General features: G+C 50.4%; 1 protein-coding gene across 1 annotated transcript; it reads right to left on the reverse strand.

Annotated features, from left to right (window-relative positions):
* Nucleotides 1-473: 473 nt before the first annotated feature.
* On the reverse strand, nt 474-8,944 carry SULT1C3 (sulfotransferase family 1C member 3). Its single transcript, XM_010991879.3, has 7 exons — nt 8,773-8,944; nt 8,008-8,136; nt 6,341-6,438; nt 3,546-3,672; nt 2,608-2,702; nt 2,032-2,212; nt 474-1,844 (listed from the first exon to the last, which is right to left on the reverse strand). Exons 1-7 carry the CDS (start codon nt 8,942-8,944, stop codon nt 1,732-1,734), a joined length of 915 nt encoding a protein of 304 aa, XP_010990181.1. The 3' UTR covers nt 474-1,731.
* Between the last annotated feature and the right edge of the window lie 6,607 nt (nt 8,945-15,551).

The following is a 15,551-nucleotide window of genomic DNA, read 5'->3' on the forward strand; positions in this document are numbered from 1 at the left end:
CATGCCTGTCCCTCCGCACTCCCTACTGTCCTGCTCCCCGCTGTCCCTCCCCCCGCTAACACCTCTCCCCCACCCGTCCCCACTGGACCCCTCCCTGTGGCCCGCACTGGTGGGGCCACCATGTTCCCCATCCCCCCGGAGCTCAGGGGCAGCCAGTGGTCTCTGGGCTGGACCTCGAGGGGGCCATGGAGTTTTAAGTCCAGTGTGGGCCGAGCCCAGCAACTGAGAGACAGAAGATACCTCAAAAGGTTTAAGAATTAAACCACTAATTCTTCCTCTTTATACTTTGAGTATTTTTTAAAAGGACATAGCAGAGCTTTGTAAGAGAGAAATCCACACATGTTTTCTGTGACTGAAATTTATGGAGAATGTAAGAGTGCAATTTATTTTCACAGTTAAATCAATAAGAATTGGACCGTTCATAAAAGAAGAAAGACAAGCTTTGCTTAGTTGTAACTAGATACATTGCCTGTTTAATCACCGTGGTCCCCTGGACGCCGAGGCCGTGCTGGACACAGGGAGTTACGTGCTCGCTGTCTAGATTGCTAAGTAGCCCCAGAATGTCAGGCGTGGGGTTCACTGGCAGAAGCATGTCTGCTGTTTAATCACGCCGGCTGGTTCCCCCTCCTGCTCCTCCGTGCAACTCAGCCCTCTGCAGAGATGCCACTGGGCTTATCCGTCAGGTGGTCAATGATCCGCACACTTGCCTTAGAAGGAGAAGGAGTGTGCACAGGGGCTGCCTTAGTTCCGGGGCGGGGGACATGGTTGTCTGTGTCAGAGGATGTGCTGGCCCAGGGCAGAGTCCCTCCCACAGAGCAGCCTTCCTGACAGCCTTTCAGACTGAACACTGACCACTGTAGAACTGAACTGCTTTGCTGGACACCAGAAACTAACATTATAACTCACCTACACTTTGATAAAATAAAATTTAAGAAAAAGCACCAACCTTCGCACAACTTGTGTAGATGATGGTGGTACTTTCTTGAGTAGATTTTAACAAGAAGGATCAGAACACGATTCCCTGCGAACCTAAACAGCTTGGCTGCCCTGACAATGTTGCCAAGAGCCTCTTTAAGAAGGATACCATGGGCTTCGTATCAGAGATGTGATACTCAGGTTTTGTTAAAGTGCACGTGGTGCTGGGTGTTTTACTGCCTTTTATTTTCTCTTGGCTAACGTGAGCCCCCCTAACCCCCCCCAGAAGTCTGCCTGAAATACAAGGTCATTCTCACTCTCGGCCCTGCTTCCCCGGCCTTGTCTCCCTCAGTCCTAGACCAGCTCCTCCATCCACCCCTAACCCCTCAGCTCACGTCTCTACTGCGGGCCCCTGGTGGCTCTGGTTCCCATGTCGTCAGGGTGAGAACTGGCCGCTCTCACGTTCTCCCTGGGGCCACATCTCAGCTCTTTGCGTCCCCGGTTCCTTTCCTTTCTGACTCTCTTCTCAAACCTCATCTGTGGGGGGCCGGGCTGGGGGACACCAGTGACAGAGCTCAGTCCTGTGTTCATTTTGCATCCACACACCATGTGGTCAGGTCTACGTGGGTAACTGTGTGATTTAATTGTCTGCCTCTACCCAGGCTTTGATCGCGTTTTGTCTACACTGGGGCGTAGCATCTATGGGTTGTGTGCAAAGCTAGGGAAGGAGGAAGGGAGTTGCTGTTCTAAGCGCCCTTGATCACGAGGCTCAGACGTCTAAAGCCTCATGTGGGGTCCCCAGCCGCCCCCCACTACTCAGATCTCCGTGCGGAAGGTCAGGCTGCTCCCTGCCATCTTCTGTGCGTAGTCTGCCTCAAAGGCTTCGTTCTGAGCCACCGTGAAGTAGTTCTTCCAGTCCCCGGGCATCCCTGCAATGAGGAAGCATCTCAGTGACTGGCGGGGGCCCTGGGAGGGGGAGCACTCACCAGCGGGGCCGGCATGAGGGGGACACTGTCCCGCAGTGGCGTCCACAAGAAGGAGCATGAGACGCTTTGGAAAGTCTATGCAGATGGTGGGGCAGACCCCGCCCAGCCCCAGAGCGCAGGCCCCATGCACCTCGCCTCATGAATGGGGAGATGGAGTGGTCCATGATGCTGCTGGGCAGGCTGGTGTAATTGGCCATCGGGTTTTGCCTCATCATGTCAAAGGAGGTGTGATGGATGATTTTATTCAGAATGTCCTCTGAGACATCTTTCTCCAGGAACTTCAGGATCTTCTGAATTTCCCTCTTGGGGTCCTGCAGGATCAAACAAATAATTCGAGGCTTCCCATTAGGGACGTTCTTTCTGTCTGGACAACCGTGTTTGGGGTGGGATGGGTTAGGGAGCGCTTTACCACGCGATCTCACACATCCTCACGAAGCTTTCATGAGACTCAGACAGAGGTGATGTGCATTTTGCAGATGAAAGACATGGCTCCTAAGTGTCAGGATTAATCAGATGATAAAGGCATGTGATATTTCTTGAGGGGGAGGAGCTTCTGGAAATTGTGAGCTTAAGCAGAGAAAATTTAGAAGACCAAAAAAAAAAAAAAAGGTTACGGCATCTTAGGATAAACTTGAGTTGGAGAGAATTGTTGAGAGAGGGCTCGCACAGGGCCCGTCTGCGGGCGAAGGCGGCCGCACAGCCTCACCTCCTTCATGTCCTCGTAGAAGAGGTAGAGGATGCGGTGCCGGTCCTTGGCATCCCACCATCCCTTCACGTGGTTGTACCAGGAGCCCCACAGCACTGAAGGGACAGAGGAAGATGGGGCGTGAGCACTGACCTGAACCCTATGAGATGGGCAAGGTGTCTCAGGTAAAAGAGGATGTTGAATATGCACAACCAGGCAACAGGGACCCTGGCGCAATTCCCTGCAGGAACAGGGATTTTTAACCCTCTGGGAGACCATACGAAGGACCCTAGGCTCCGTGGCTTTTGTCTGCCCCTTGAACTGACTTCCTCGTGAGAGGCCGCTCATGGGCAGGGTGCATGGTCTGTGTTCCCCTTGCTTCACTGCCAGGTGCCGAGATCAGCGCTTGGCGAGAAGTACTGCTCCCCAAAAGGCTGATTTTGAAAAGAAATCTCACTCTGAAGAATCACAGTGACCAGACACCTGGGCCCCTTCACTCTCTGTGGTGGCAGTGGAGGGAGAGGGGTGCACTGGTGTCTTCATGGGCCCCCAAAGCCACTCCCTCCCCCCTCCCCCATGAGGTTGACCTCTTGGTCTGTGTCAGAGGGCTCCTCCGCCCTCAGGGTCCTCGTTTTTTTGCGAGCACAAGGCATGAGGAGCAGGAGGGCGAGGATGGTGCTGCCGTGGCCGACCGTCCCCCAGCCACGCCTGCAGCAGCTGCCAAGGAGCCCTCTCCCTCCCCGGGCTCAGTGGCCCAGAACCCGGTCCCATCACCTGTCGGGTCCTTCACGCCCTGCCACAGCTTTCCAAGGAGCATCCTAGCTAAACTCTCACCTGAGGGTCCCATCCGCATCCTTCCAGGACCTTGATAAACACGGTCGCTCAGCGAGAGCCCCGCCTTCCTGATGCCAGCAGGTGGGCGCGCGGGAGGCGTGGCCCCACAGCTCCCTGGTACGCACCTTTCCCAGCCTTGAACATCTCCACGTACTCCTCCCAGGAGCCAGGGTCTGGCATCAGTTTATTCATTCTTGAGAAGTGGTAGTAGGACACCAGACAGTCCTTGGCATTTCTGGCCACATAGATGATCTGAAACCAGCCGGGCAGGGGATGGAGACACAGAGAAAACAAGACAAAAAAGGTGCCTGCTCAGGACAGAGCCAACGTTACCAGGAGAACCTCAGACCACCCGGGTGAGTGACTGGATGTGCCTTTTCTGTGCCCACTTCTTCCGGTCTCCCCAGTGGAGTTTGAATCTACAGCTGAGGCACCGTCACTGGGAACACCCCCTTTCTCTCTGAAAGTGTCCCGGTTTTCACGATAAATACTCCAGTCACCCTGGCCGTCACGTCCCTGGAGGTTGAAGGGGCTCTGTGGCATTTTCAGTGTGTGGAAGGAAGGGCCCCGTGGCTTTCCCCGAGCAGGGGATCTAACTCAGTTATAGGATGGGAGGAGCCTCTGCCTTATCTGTGCACAGGGAACCGCAGCCATGCAGATAATTCCTTCTGCTGCTAAGACTACAGGACCCTGAGGCGGGGCTCGGTCTACCTTCTGGAGCTGCGGGTGACCTGCCTTCTCTTCTCCTGGGAAAGGAGACTCGTGGTCTGGCTTTCAGCCCTGCTGCCCCCTCCCTCCCACTCTCCCAGCCGGCCCCCAGCCCAGCCTGCCCCGCTGCGTGCACCCTCAGTGGGGTTGGGAGGAGGTGCAGACTGGTGGTTTCTCAGGCGTGCTCCCCCAGGCCCCAGCTGTGCAGCAGAACTGTGGGCCCAGCCACACCCGTTCCCTGTTGGGTTCTCCTCCGGGCAGTCAGCCCAGATCCTGCAGCCCTAGCTGCATTTCCCCAGTCGCTCCTCTCCAGGAGCCCAGACCAGCCGTGGCTGTCCTTGTCCCCTTCCCTCCTGCTGGGTTTCTCTCGGATATTCACAAACACACTCAGGGACCAAAAAGCAGGACACAGCAGCGAGGTCTTATTAACAAGTAAACATATTTCTCAGTGCTTATGTGGGTTATTGCTTTTTTGCAAATCAAACCAGAGTAACTGGAGGAGGGGAAGTCGGGCTGGATGGGGAGCAGGGTGAACTGTTTTGAGTCTGGAGCCAGACGGCTGTGCATGAGCGATGCCCAGCTTACAATTCCCGTGCCTGCTGCTGCATCTGGGAGCTTCCTGCTGCCGTTGTAACGCGTGACCGTAGCTGGAGAGGCTAAGACAAGAGCTCTATTCTCTTACGATTCTGAAAACCAGACTTCCCGGGGCTGGCTCCTTCTGGTGCCTCCAGGGGAGAATCCACTCCCTCGCTGTCCTAGAACCTGGGCTGCCCGCTTTCCTTGGCTCTCGGCTCTGCCCTCAGAGCCCTCCAGTGTCTGTGTCACGTGTCGCACCCCAGCTTGCTCCTCTGGCCTTCTTGTCTCCCGCTCGTAAGGGTCCTCATCATGATCTTCAGGGCCACCCCAAGAATCCAGGTACTCCTCCCACCTCGGGAGCCTCAACTTGGTCACATCTGCCCCTCAGGCAACGTTCACGGGCGTCTGGGGGACCCTGTTCTGCTCAGCACACCATCACAGGAGGAAACGCCCAGACTCAACTCTCTGACAGCCTCCTCAAGTAATCCACCGTCCTCAGCAGACGAAGGGAGGCCCTGCCACGGAGAGTGGCGGCTCTAGAAGGCCTGGCTCACCAAGGGCAGCTGGTAATCTGATGGCAGGCGAGTGTGAGGGTGTCTCCTGACTGATCCACACTATCATCACTTGGAAATCATACTGGTCCCTAATCAAGACTGAGTTATCTGTCTGCAGGAGTAAGCCAAGCTGTTTTCAAGGCCACAATGAGCAGGGTGGGAGTTTGGGGAAGCGAGTCGGGGATGAGGTAGTGCTTTGATCTCTGGGAACCTACTTAAGTCCACAGCAGCTGGTCTGGGGACCAGAGACACATCCGGGGTGGAGAGCCAGGGAGACCCGGGACAGAGGGTCTGAGCACCGTGCCTGGGAGATAGTGTCTTGGGAAAACAGACTTGACCATGTGGTTTCCTTGGAAAGCGTTCAGTCCAGAGGGCGGAAGGGTTTGCAGCTGGGCCCCAGCGTGGCTTCCCCGCTGGGAGTTGTATGGTCCAGCGGAGACAGGTGTATGGCTCTGCTGGGCGGCTACACCTGTCACTGCAGGTGTATAAGTTGGTATTTGGTGTATACTCCATAGTTCATTGATTTCAAGAGTCACTGATGAAGCAGATATCAGGAAAAAACGCTGGCATGTTCAGTGTACATGGCATTTATAGGATCTGAATGTGGAAGTGTCAAAATAAAACCAAAAAAGGAAATAAAAACTGGAGGACATGGAGGTAGGACTGTGCCTTGGAGCCTGAGCCATGGGACACAGACCAATTTCTCTCCACGCCCCGTTGTCTCCCTCCACGGTTCCCCTCATGGGTCTTCCCTAGACAGAAACCCCTGCACTTTGCTCCTTGGAGGATTCGCTCTGAGGGAGCCGCCTTCCTTAGGAAGCAAGCGCTTTGTTTCATGCCCCTCCCGTGGTGGCTCTGTTGGCAGGTGATCAGAATGATGTTGTGTGAAATCCAGTCCCGGGTGCACCCAGAGATCGTGCTTTAAGGGAAAGGCGGCTCCAGAAGGAGGAGTGGGAAAGAGCAGGGTCTGATGCTGCTGTCTGCCCTGCACCCCCCCGGGTGGTTGTCTTCCAACAGCTTCAATTGTTTCCACTTAGATGGAGACACTGCTTGGCCAACAGATCAGAGCTGGCTGTTCTTACCTTTGAATTTTCTTTCCAAAAGGAAGGAGGCAGCATCTGAACAGGCAGGTGGGTCTTCAGCGTCCTCGGAGACGGCATTTTGTTGGCCAGGTCCAGCCCTGCGAAAAAAGGCCGCCACTCAATGCACGCTCGTCTCCAGTGTCATTGCTGGGGGTCAAGCGTCTGCAATCAGAATTACCACATTTTGGCTTTGCCTAAAATTACGATTTTACAATCTGTATTTTCCTCCTGGTGACACCTTTACTGTCCTTTCTGGTGAAGGAAATAGTAATTATGTGTTGAAAACAACCTTGGCGACAGAACGCCCCTGGTCTGATTGTTGGTGTGTGTGCCTGTGCGGGCAGGGAGGATGTGGGGGGGGGGCAGGGGTGACAACTCTGACCCAGTGTGCACCGGGACATTTCCCCTTTGGGGTCCCTCCTCCCGGAACGGAGGGCTGGATAAGGCAACTGGAGAAGAGCTGGCGTCCCTCTGGAGGGAGGGAGGGGCCTGGCCACCCTCCAGCCCCAGCGCCTGCCAGTCACACGCGGGTCTAAATTCACTCCAGCAGCCCACGGCCACCTCTGGCACCTTGCAGACAGCAGCCAAGGGCTGGAAAGTGAGACAGTCACCATGAAGGGCCAGACCAATGGTCACTCCCAATCACATGTCAGCAGGTTGGTTCCTCTTCAGTGGAAACTAACAACCTGATTCAAAAATTTATATGGAAATGCAAAGATCCTAAAATAGCTAAAGGAATTTTGAAAAGAAAAAAACCGTCAGCTTATTCTACCTAATTTCTGAACGTATAAAGCTGCTGTATCGCAAAGTGTGGAGCCGGCATAAAGAGGGACACGTGATGCCAAGGACAGAGCAGAAGGTCCAGAAGGCGCCCAGGTATGGGGTCATTAGATTTGGGAAAGGGGCTGTGGCCATTCGATGGGAGAAAAGGTAACTTTTTCCACCAGTAGTGCTGGAATAATTGGCTCAGTGAGTAACAGGTTTTCAGCAGGTACCACTTTACAAGTGAAGAAAGGTTAGGTTTTGAGAGGTTTAGCAACTTGCTCAGGGTCACCCAGATAAGAGTGCAAACCAGAACTGAAGCTGGACTGCTTGATTCCCAAATCGGTGCCTTTTCACCACTGGGTTGTCCTCTCTAGAAAAAGCTACTCTTTGCTACTATTTACTTTATAAGAACTTGTCCTGTATTCCTAAATGATTGCAAGCTCTTCGAGGATGCTGTGTTCAGTATTTCTTAGTATCTCTGGTGGGAAGTAAGTCACCTGTTGGTAAGAGTGGTCCTAGGTATCATCTAGCTTGACTCTCGGTGGATGCACAGGTTACAGATCAAACAGAGCAGAAGACAGACCCCCCTAAAGGGAAGCATGCGGACACAGGGGTGTGGTTTCCAGGAGTCCTCAGCCTGCCCTCGCTGGACTGGACCTCTGCGGTCACTCCTGAGTGGGCAGCGTGCTGCCTGAGGCCACCCACTCACGCATTTCGAGAGAGGCATGGAGGGGTCTTTTTTCCCAGGTGAAGGAGTGTGTTGACCTGAACCTCCTTCAAAAGCTTTCCCTGTTCCTTTTGGAAATATTTTCTGGAAGGCTGACTGTACAAGTAATTCTCCTTTCAAAGCGAACTGGCCCGCACAGGGTTGCAGTCCGCGGGTCCCCCCACTGGGCATGTACCTGATTTGATGAGCGGGGGCAGAGCCCACTCGATGAAAGGCTGCCGGTTGAAGGTGCTGGCTCGCTGGCACTTCTGCGAGTCCCCGTCATTCTGGATCATGTCCACAATCTCCTGTGTCCACGTTGTGCCTAGAGGGTCGGTTTTCCTCAGTCCCTCCCGTTCACTGTATAGCTCTCTTTCCTTGGTTACTCACACACTCAGTAAAATTCACACGTGCTTAGCGTTGAGTAGAGTCAGCTCAGGTACCACCTCCTCTGCGTGACACCCAGGTGGATGGAGCCTCTGCTCCAAGCACCAGGTCCCCTGTGCTCATCATCCAGGTCTTCCCACGCACCTGCCGTCATGTGGGACCAAGAATGCTGCAGAGGCAGGTTCTGGCTGTTTGTTCCCTCTGCCCCTCACACCCGCATTAGGGCTTTGCACCTAATACATACAGCTTGAGTGAAAGAATACAGACTCAGAGGGGAGCAGGGAGACACAAGGGTGAAGCAGATACTGTCCCTGCCCGACCACGCGTACAGTCTTTTCTGTAGAAGGTAAGATATGACGGAGATTGCCTCCTGCCTAGTTAGTACCCACTTTCCCCTTCTTTCTCAAATTAATAAATCTTCAATTTTCAGCTGGGCACAGGGCTACCTGGCTCACAGGTTACACCGTTTAGTCTCTCTTACAGCTAAATGTGACCGTGGCATTAAATTTGGGGCCCCTTCCAGGGATCCCAGCTCTGCTAACGTGGCTCCCTACTGCCAGCTTCTCAAACCCACCTGACTTTACGTAGGTTGCGATGAGAAGATCGTCTGGTCTTGCTTGGAAATTCCAGATTTTGTCCCAATTATCGCTCATTAGCTTGGTCATGAGGATCCCGCCCACTTCTGAGGTTTCTGGCCGCAGGCATTTCTCATCCACACACAGGTCTTTCATTTCCTCCAAGGACATCTTTCTACGTGGACTGACTTGACAGGTGCTTAAAAGAAAGGTGTGCACGTGTCATTTCTAAAGCTTTGAACAGTCATTTCTTTTCTTTTTGTAGAACGATTCCCTGAAAAAGTCAGGAGAGATGCAGTGGAAACGCATTGCTTTGTTGAATGCTAACTTAAGTGAGAGACAGGAGTGCTGTGGGAGCCGGAAGCATTCTGAGTCGCCTCAATTCTGGCTGTAAAGACCTGGAGAAACGAACACGTTTCTGATGAGTTGCAGTTCCTGGCGGAAAGTGCAGCCAGGGGCGCACGAGGCAGTGGTCTTTTGGGTTGCCTCGTCAGAGGTGGCCCGTCTGAAGCCTGAGTGATGGAGGAGGGGGTGGCCGAGCAGGGCATCAGGCAGAGGGCCACCGAGTTCACAGACGCAGTCACCTTTGAGCAACAGATGTCCAGAGTGGAATCGGCACATAGGCTGGTTGGATGCCAACCAGTGCTGAAGTGGCCGGGGTCAGGAGAGCAGTGGGGAGGGGGCAGGAGGGGGGCGGGCTGGTGGCACTACAGAGCAAAGTTCCAGAAGCAGGTGAGGCTTAACTGAACTTGTGGGGCGAGGGGAGGTCCCTGTTGGCACAGTGACCTTGGAAAGGTTTCAGGGCAGCAGCCTGTCTGTGCAGAAGTTCTGGGATTGCCCTGGCAGGGGCCCAGGGTGTGGCTAACCTAAGATTTAATTTCACTTTAACACATTGTCTTGGGGGTTGCTGGGCCGTGTGGGTTGTGTTGTTCGGTCTGCAGTCTGATTGCAAATTCCCAGGGGAGGCTTGTTCCTCCAGCCCAGGGTGGCCACTCCCTGCACGAGATCACTTTTCCCCAGGGCTCTTGGAAGAGGCCAGGTTTGCAGCAGGGCCGTCCAGCTCCACGTCCCCTCAGGGCAGGGGCCTGTCTCCTCTCTTGACCTGTACAGGCTTTAAACACGGAGGTGGCCACCCCCAACCCTACGGCCCTGCAACGCGGGCGGCGTCAGAGCTCAGCCCCTTCCTCTGAGTGTCCTGCTCCCTCTCCACGCCCTGCTCACATCTAAAAAAAGTCTGCTTCGTGTGGTTAGAATTTCTTGGTGTTTGTACTGGGAGGATTTTCAAGTATCTGATTTGGGTATTGGACCCGGAAGTTCCTTAACCTATTAGTTTTGGCTTAAGTAAAACTTTTTTGTTTGTTTGTTTTTGGAGAAGTAAGCCTTTATTTCCTTGTTTCACAAATCAAGCTGGCTGTGTTGGTTAAGTATAAGACATTTTTATACTGTAAGTTGGCAGAAAGGACCTCCCTACGTACACGTTTTAAACTTTTTAAAGTTCTCACACTGAATCAAAAAACAAAGAGCATTTCCCTAAAAAACAAGTTCTTTCTTCAATTAAGAGATATTAGAAACATACTCAGTTTAGTAAAAAACAATTTCAATGGCGTAGAGAAACAGTGGTACTTGAGCAATTGCTCTGGAAACCTATAAACCAATGAACTCGTTTTAGCTTGGATTGTGAAAGCCGTGGCCTAGTCTGCCTCCAGGGCTGGTCTGATGACTTTGTTACTGTTCTTAAACCACCACCTCAGCCTCCTTCTCTCCTGACTCTGCTCCCTGGGTCCTTGGACCCCTGGGCTGGACCTGGTGTGAATCTAGAACCAGAGCTCAGTGTCCCTGGCAGCCGGCTGAGCCCATCCTGGGGTGACAGGTCAGGGGATGGAACCCTTTCTGCAGCCAAAAGAAAGACTAGGAAGGCCTTTGGTCACCCGGACCCGAGCCCTGGCCCCTGGCTCTGTGGGCTTCCCGCCTGGGCCTGGAATCTGCTGTCAGTCCATCCGTTTTTTCCAAAACAACCTGCAGCAAAGTTGGAGGCAGGGCCACCTGTCCTGGGGTGACACCCTGGGCAGAGAGCTTGGTGGTCTGGGCCCCACTATGGACACCCCGGCCCTATTCCCTGGAGGACACACCTGGGCAGGGCACCCTACTCCATGGAGGTGGCCTGTCTCCCACCTGCAGGGAGAGTGGACCTGCCAGTTTGCTCAGGGGAACCTACGTGAACTTGGAGGAAAGGTTGCCCCCACCCCGTCCAGAAAGGCTGCCCTGGGACCCATGGACAGAGGCTCTGGGAAAGTTCAGGATGAGGGCAGAAAAGTGGTTTTCCTCCTTCATAGCTTTGAGAAAAATGCTTTCCCTGTGTGAGCTGGAGCGAGGGGCTATCTCTTTCCCCGCTGGCCGCCTGCTGTGTTCTCCCCGACCAGGCTATGCTGGCCAAGCTGGGAGGGCCCCAGGCGGTACTCACGGCCCCAGGCGGGTGGTTCGCGCACCTTGCCCTCCAATCCTGTTTGCTGAGCCTGACTGCTTCGCCTGCTTCGGCTCTTCCTCCGAGGATGTCAGACGTGTTCCAGACGAGGAGACCGGGGAAGCAGCTCTGACACTGATCCTGAAACTTGTTCCCTTGGAACAGGACCTGCTTAAGGTGGGTCAGGCGCAGACTATACATAAAGGCTCGGGGCTGGAGGAGGAGGTGAAGAAAGCAGCCAATGGGAGCAGAGGGGCCGCGCGTCCTAAGACCCAGGGCTGGACCAACAGGAACCTCCCAGTGTGATGACTGGGCAAGGTCCGAATGGTCAAGCGGGCTTTGGGACTGGACGCAACTTTGGGTTTTGTTCTACATTGATAGGGCCCCTTTGGAGGGCTTGCACCATGCTGGGCAGAGCGCAGGCTGGCTGCTGTTGGAAAGCAGTTTGCAGGAGGCGGGGTGCCAACGGCAGTAACAGCCCAGAAGCTTGTCTGCTCTCAAGTCACGGCTCACGAGCTCACCTTGGAGTGATACTGAAAGGCATCCATTTTATAGACATGTTCTGGATTACAGGGTTTTTAAAAAATTTCTTTTTGTGGGGAGGAGTTAGGTTTATTTATCTACTTATTTATTTACGTGGCGGAGGGACTGGGGATTGAACCAGGACCTCGCGCTGGTTAAGCACGCGCTCTACCCTCGGGCTGCACCCCCACCCCAGACTGCAGGTTTCCGCAGTGGTTTGGCGAATGTGCTTTCTGGCAGATATGATCACAGACGTGTTGTCCTTGGGGACAGAACTGGTCACAGGGCCAGGCTGCCCCACGCCCCTTTCAGCAGACGCACCTTTCGGGGCGTATCGGTTTACTGCTCCAACACCTGCAGGAATCATTTGTTTCTCCCCACAATAGACGTGTGTGTGGGGAAGGCCTGACTCCCTGCCTCCTGGAGGCCTTCGCATGATTTCATCCTTGGTGGAAATAAGCTCATTTATGTGCAAGCACAGGAGGATTAGAGTTGTTTACTTTCCCGAGGAGAGGAGCGCGGGCAAGCAGGTGTCCGGCTGCGTGGAGTGGGCTTGTTTGGACCTCCCCTGGCTTCCTCCTTCCTTCCCATGTGAGAAGGAAAAATGCACTGGAGTGAAATCCACCTCCCAGAAACAGACAGGGCTGTAATTTTAGTCTGTATTTAAAAACAAAACAAAACAAAACATGTTCTAGGGGAGAAAAGTAAACTTTGCTGAAACACGGGTTCCCATCCCCAGGAACCTTGCTTCGAAAAATTTTGTGACCAGGTCTGCACTATGAACTACAGGGCAGGGGAATGTATGTTTGCAATTTTGATAGACACAGCCAAATTCTTCTCCAAGAAAGGGATGCACTGCACTGTGGGATGAGAGAGTGCCTGCCTCCCCAAACCCCTCCCACACCTGGTGCTGCTTACCTTGTGATACTTATCAGTCTGAGACGGGGAACATACCTTGTCTGGAAAAGAAGTCCTTTATATCTAAGACAGAGCAGATGTCCTTTTGTAAATTTGTGGCTGTCTCTCATCTGCCTATTCATACATATCGCCCATTTTCCCGTTGGGGCGCTCATCTTTTTTTCCTATTGTTTTTGTGAGCTCTTCACAATGAATAAAACTAGCTCTTTGTTATCAAATATTTCAGGATTGTTTCTCCACTTTGTCATTTGTCTTTTGACTGTGTTTGGGGCATTTCTCATCTGAAAGAAAACTATATAAATATTTATGTGTTCAAAGTTGTCAATATTTTCCTTTATGGTTTCTGGTTTTGTGTTCTGCTTTGCAAGGACTTCTTTATTCTGAGCTTATAAATAAATGAACTCCCCAACTCTGGTTTTTTTTCTATCTTTAAATTGTTGATTCATTGGGGAGTGATGAAAATGTTAGGTATCTTGATTGTGGCTGTGGTTTCACAGGTGTATACAGCTATTAAAATTCATCAAATTGTACGTCTGAAATACGTGTAGTTTACTGTACAGGAATTATATCACAGTAAAGTTGTTTTAAAAACAAAACCAAACAAAACAAACAAAAAAAGAAGTTCATTTTAATGGGGGGACTGAGGTAAGACTTCAGCTTTATTTTGTTCAAGTGTTAGCCAGGGATTTGACTGTCTTGCATTGAATGATACACATTTTCGCCACTGACTTGAAATGCTACCATTATCACAGTTTAAATTTCAATGTGAATTTGGAACTCTGTATTTTGTTCCAAAGGTCTGTCTCTTCTCTGTTGTAAACCTTATTTTGAATGCATTATCAAACGCTCTGTGGCTACAGGTCTAGTGCTTCCTTATGACTTTATTTTTCAATGCTTCCAGGGTAATTGTATTTTCATGTAAAACTTAGAATCTTTTTGTTAGTTTGTGACTGAAATTGCTTGGACTCTATAGATCAATTTCAGAAGAACTGATAGCTTAATGGTATTGAGCTTTTCGATTCATAGAAATGGTATGCATGCCTATTAGGTCTTTTAAAATTTCTCTCAGTAGTGTTTTCATGAATGAGTCTTTTAAGAGTTTTGTTAAAATTTTCTTTTTTAAATGTGGTATAACTGACATTTAACATTATATTAGTTTCAAATGTACAACATAATGATTCAAGATTTGTGTATCTTGCAAAATGACCACAGTAAGTCTAGTTAACATCCATCACCATACAGACAAATTTTTTTCCTGTAATCAGAAATTTTAAGGTGTACTGTCTTATTAACTTTCAAACATGTAATGCAGTATTATTAACTTGAGTCACCACACTGTACATCACATCCCCAGGACTTGTTTATTTTATACCTGCCAAGTTTGTAGCTTTTGACCACCTTCACCCATTTTGCCCAGCTCTTATCCCCCATCTCAGGCAACCACCAATCTGTTCTCTGTATCTGTGAGCTTGGCTTTTAAATTATTTTTTATTTTTTAGAGTTGACATATAAGTGAGATCATATGGTATTTGTCTTCTCCATCTGACTTATTTCACTTAGCATGATGCCTTAAATGTATATCCATGTTGTTGCCAATGGCAAGATTTCCTTTGTTTATTGATGAATAATATTCCATTATATCTATCTATCTATCTATCTATCTATCTATCTATCTATCTATTGCATTTTCTTTATCCCAGTCATCCATTGATGGACATAAAGGTTGTTTCTGTATCTTAGCTACTGTGAATAATGCTGCAATGAACATAGGGTGAATATATCTTTTTGACTTAACATTTTTCTTCAGATAAATACCCAGAAGTGGAATTACTGGGTCATATGATAGTTCTATTTTTAATTTTTCAAGGACTCTCCATACTGTTTTCTATAGTCACTGCATCAATTTACATTTCCACCAACAGTGAGCTGGGTTTCCCTTCTCTCCACATCCTCACCAGCATTTATTTCTTGTCTTTTTGATATAGTCATTCTGATGGGTGTGAGGTGATATCTCCTTGTGGTTTTGATTTGTGCTTCTCTGATGATTTGATGTTGAGCATCTTTTCATGTACCTGTTGGCCATCTGTACATATTCTTTGGGAAAAAATATCTATTATGATCTTCTGTCCATTTTTAATCAGATTACTTGATTTTATTCCCCCTATTGAGTTGTATGAGTTTTTCACATACATTGAATATTAACCCCTTACCGGATATATGATTTGCAAATATCTTCTCCCATTAGGTTGCCTTTTTCTTACATTGGTGGTTTCCTTTGCTGTGCCCAAGCTTTTTATTTGATGTCATCCCACTTGTTTATTTTTACTTCTGGTGTCAAATCCAAAAAATCATTGCCAAGACTGATGTCAACGAGCTCACCACCTGTATTTTCTTTCAGGAGTTTTGTGGTTTCCAGTCTTACATTCAATTAAGGTCTTTATTCCGTTGTGAATTGATTTTGTGTATGGTGTTAGACAGTGGTCCGGTTTCACTCTTTTGCACGTGGGATCAACTGTATATTAAGCACAGGAGTAGAGATATGGAGTAGGCAGTTGGATGGACAGTTCAGGAATTCAGTGTTGAGATCTGAGACACCAATTTGGGAGACAGCACCATGTAGAAGGAATTTAAGTCCACGAGGCAGAATGAGGTCTTCCACAGAGTGAGCGAGAGAAAGAGTCTTGAAGGTTATAACAGTAAATATTTTTTCCCTGTGTTTATGATTTTTCTTTTACCAGGGTCACCTTTTGCTTCTTTGTCATATTCTTCTGATGATTTTATCCTCCATTTTTTAAACACAGGAGAATTTTCCATCTTGTCTTTAGTCCACTATTCAAACCTGCCACTCCACCTCCCCAGTATTTTAAAGGTGCATTT

The sequence above is a fragment of the Camelus dromedarius genome, chromosome 33 (genome assembly GCF_036321535.1).
Source record: "Camelus dromedarius isolate mCamDro1 chromosome 33, mCamDro1.pat, whole genome shotgun sequence".
NCBI lineage: Eukaryota > Metazoa > Chordata > Mammalia > Artiodactyla > Camelidae > Camelus > Camelus dromedarius.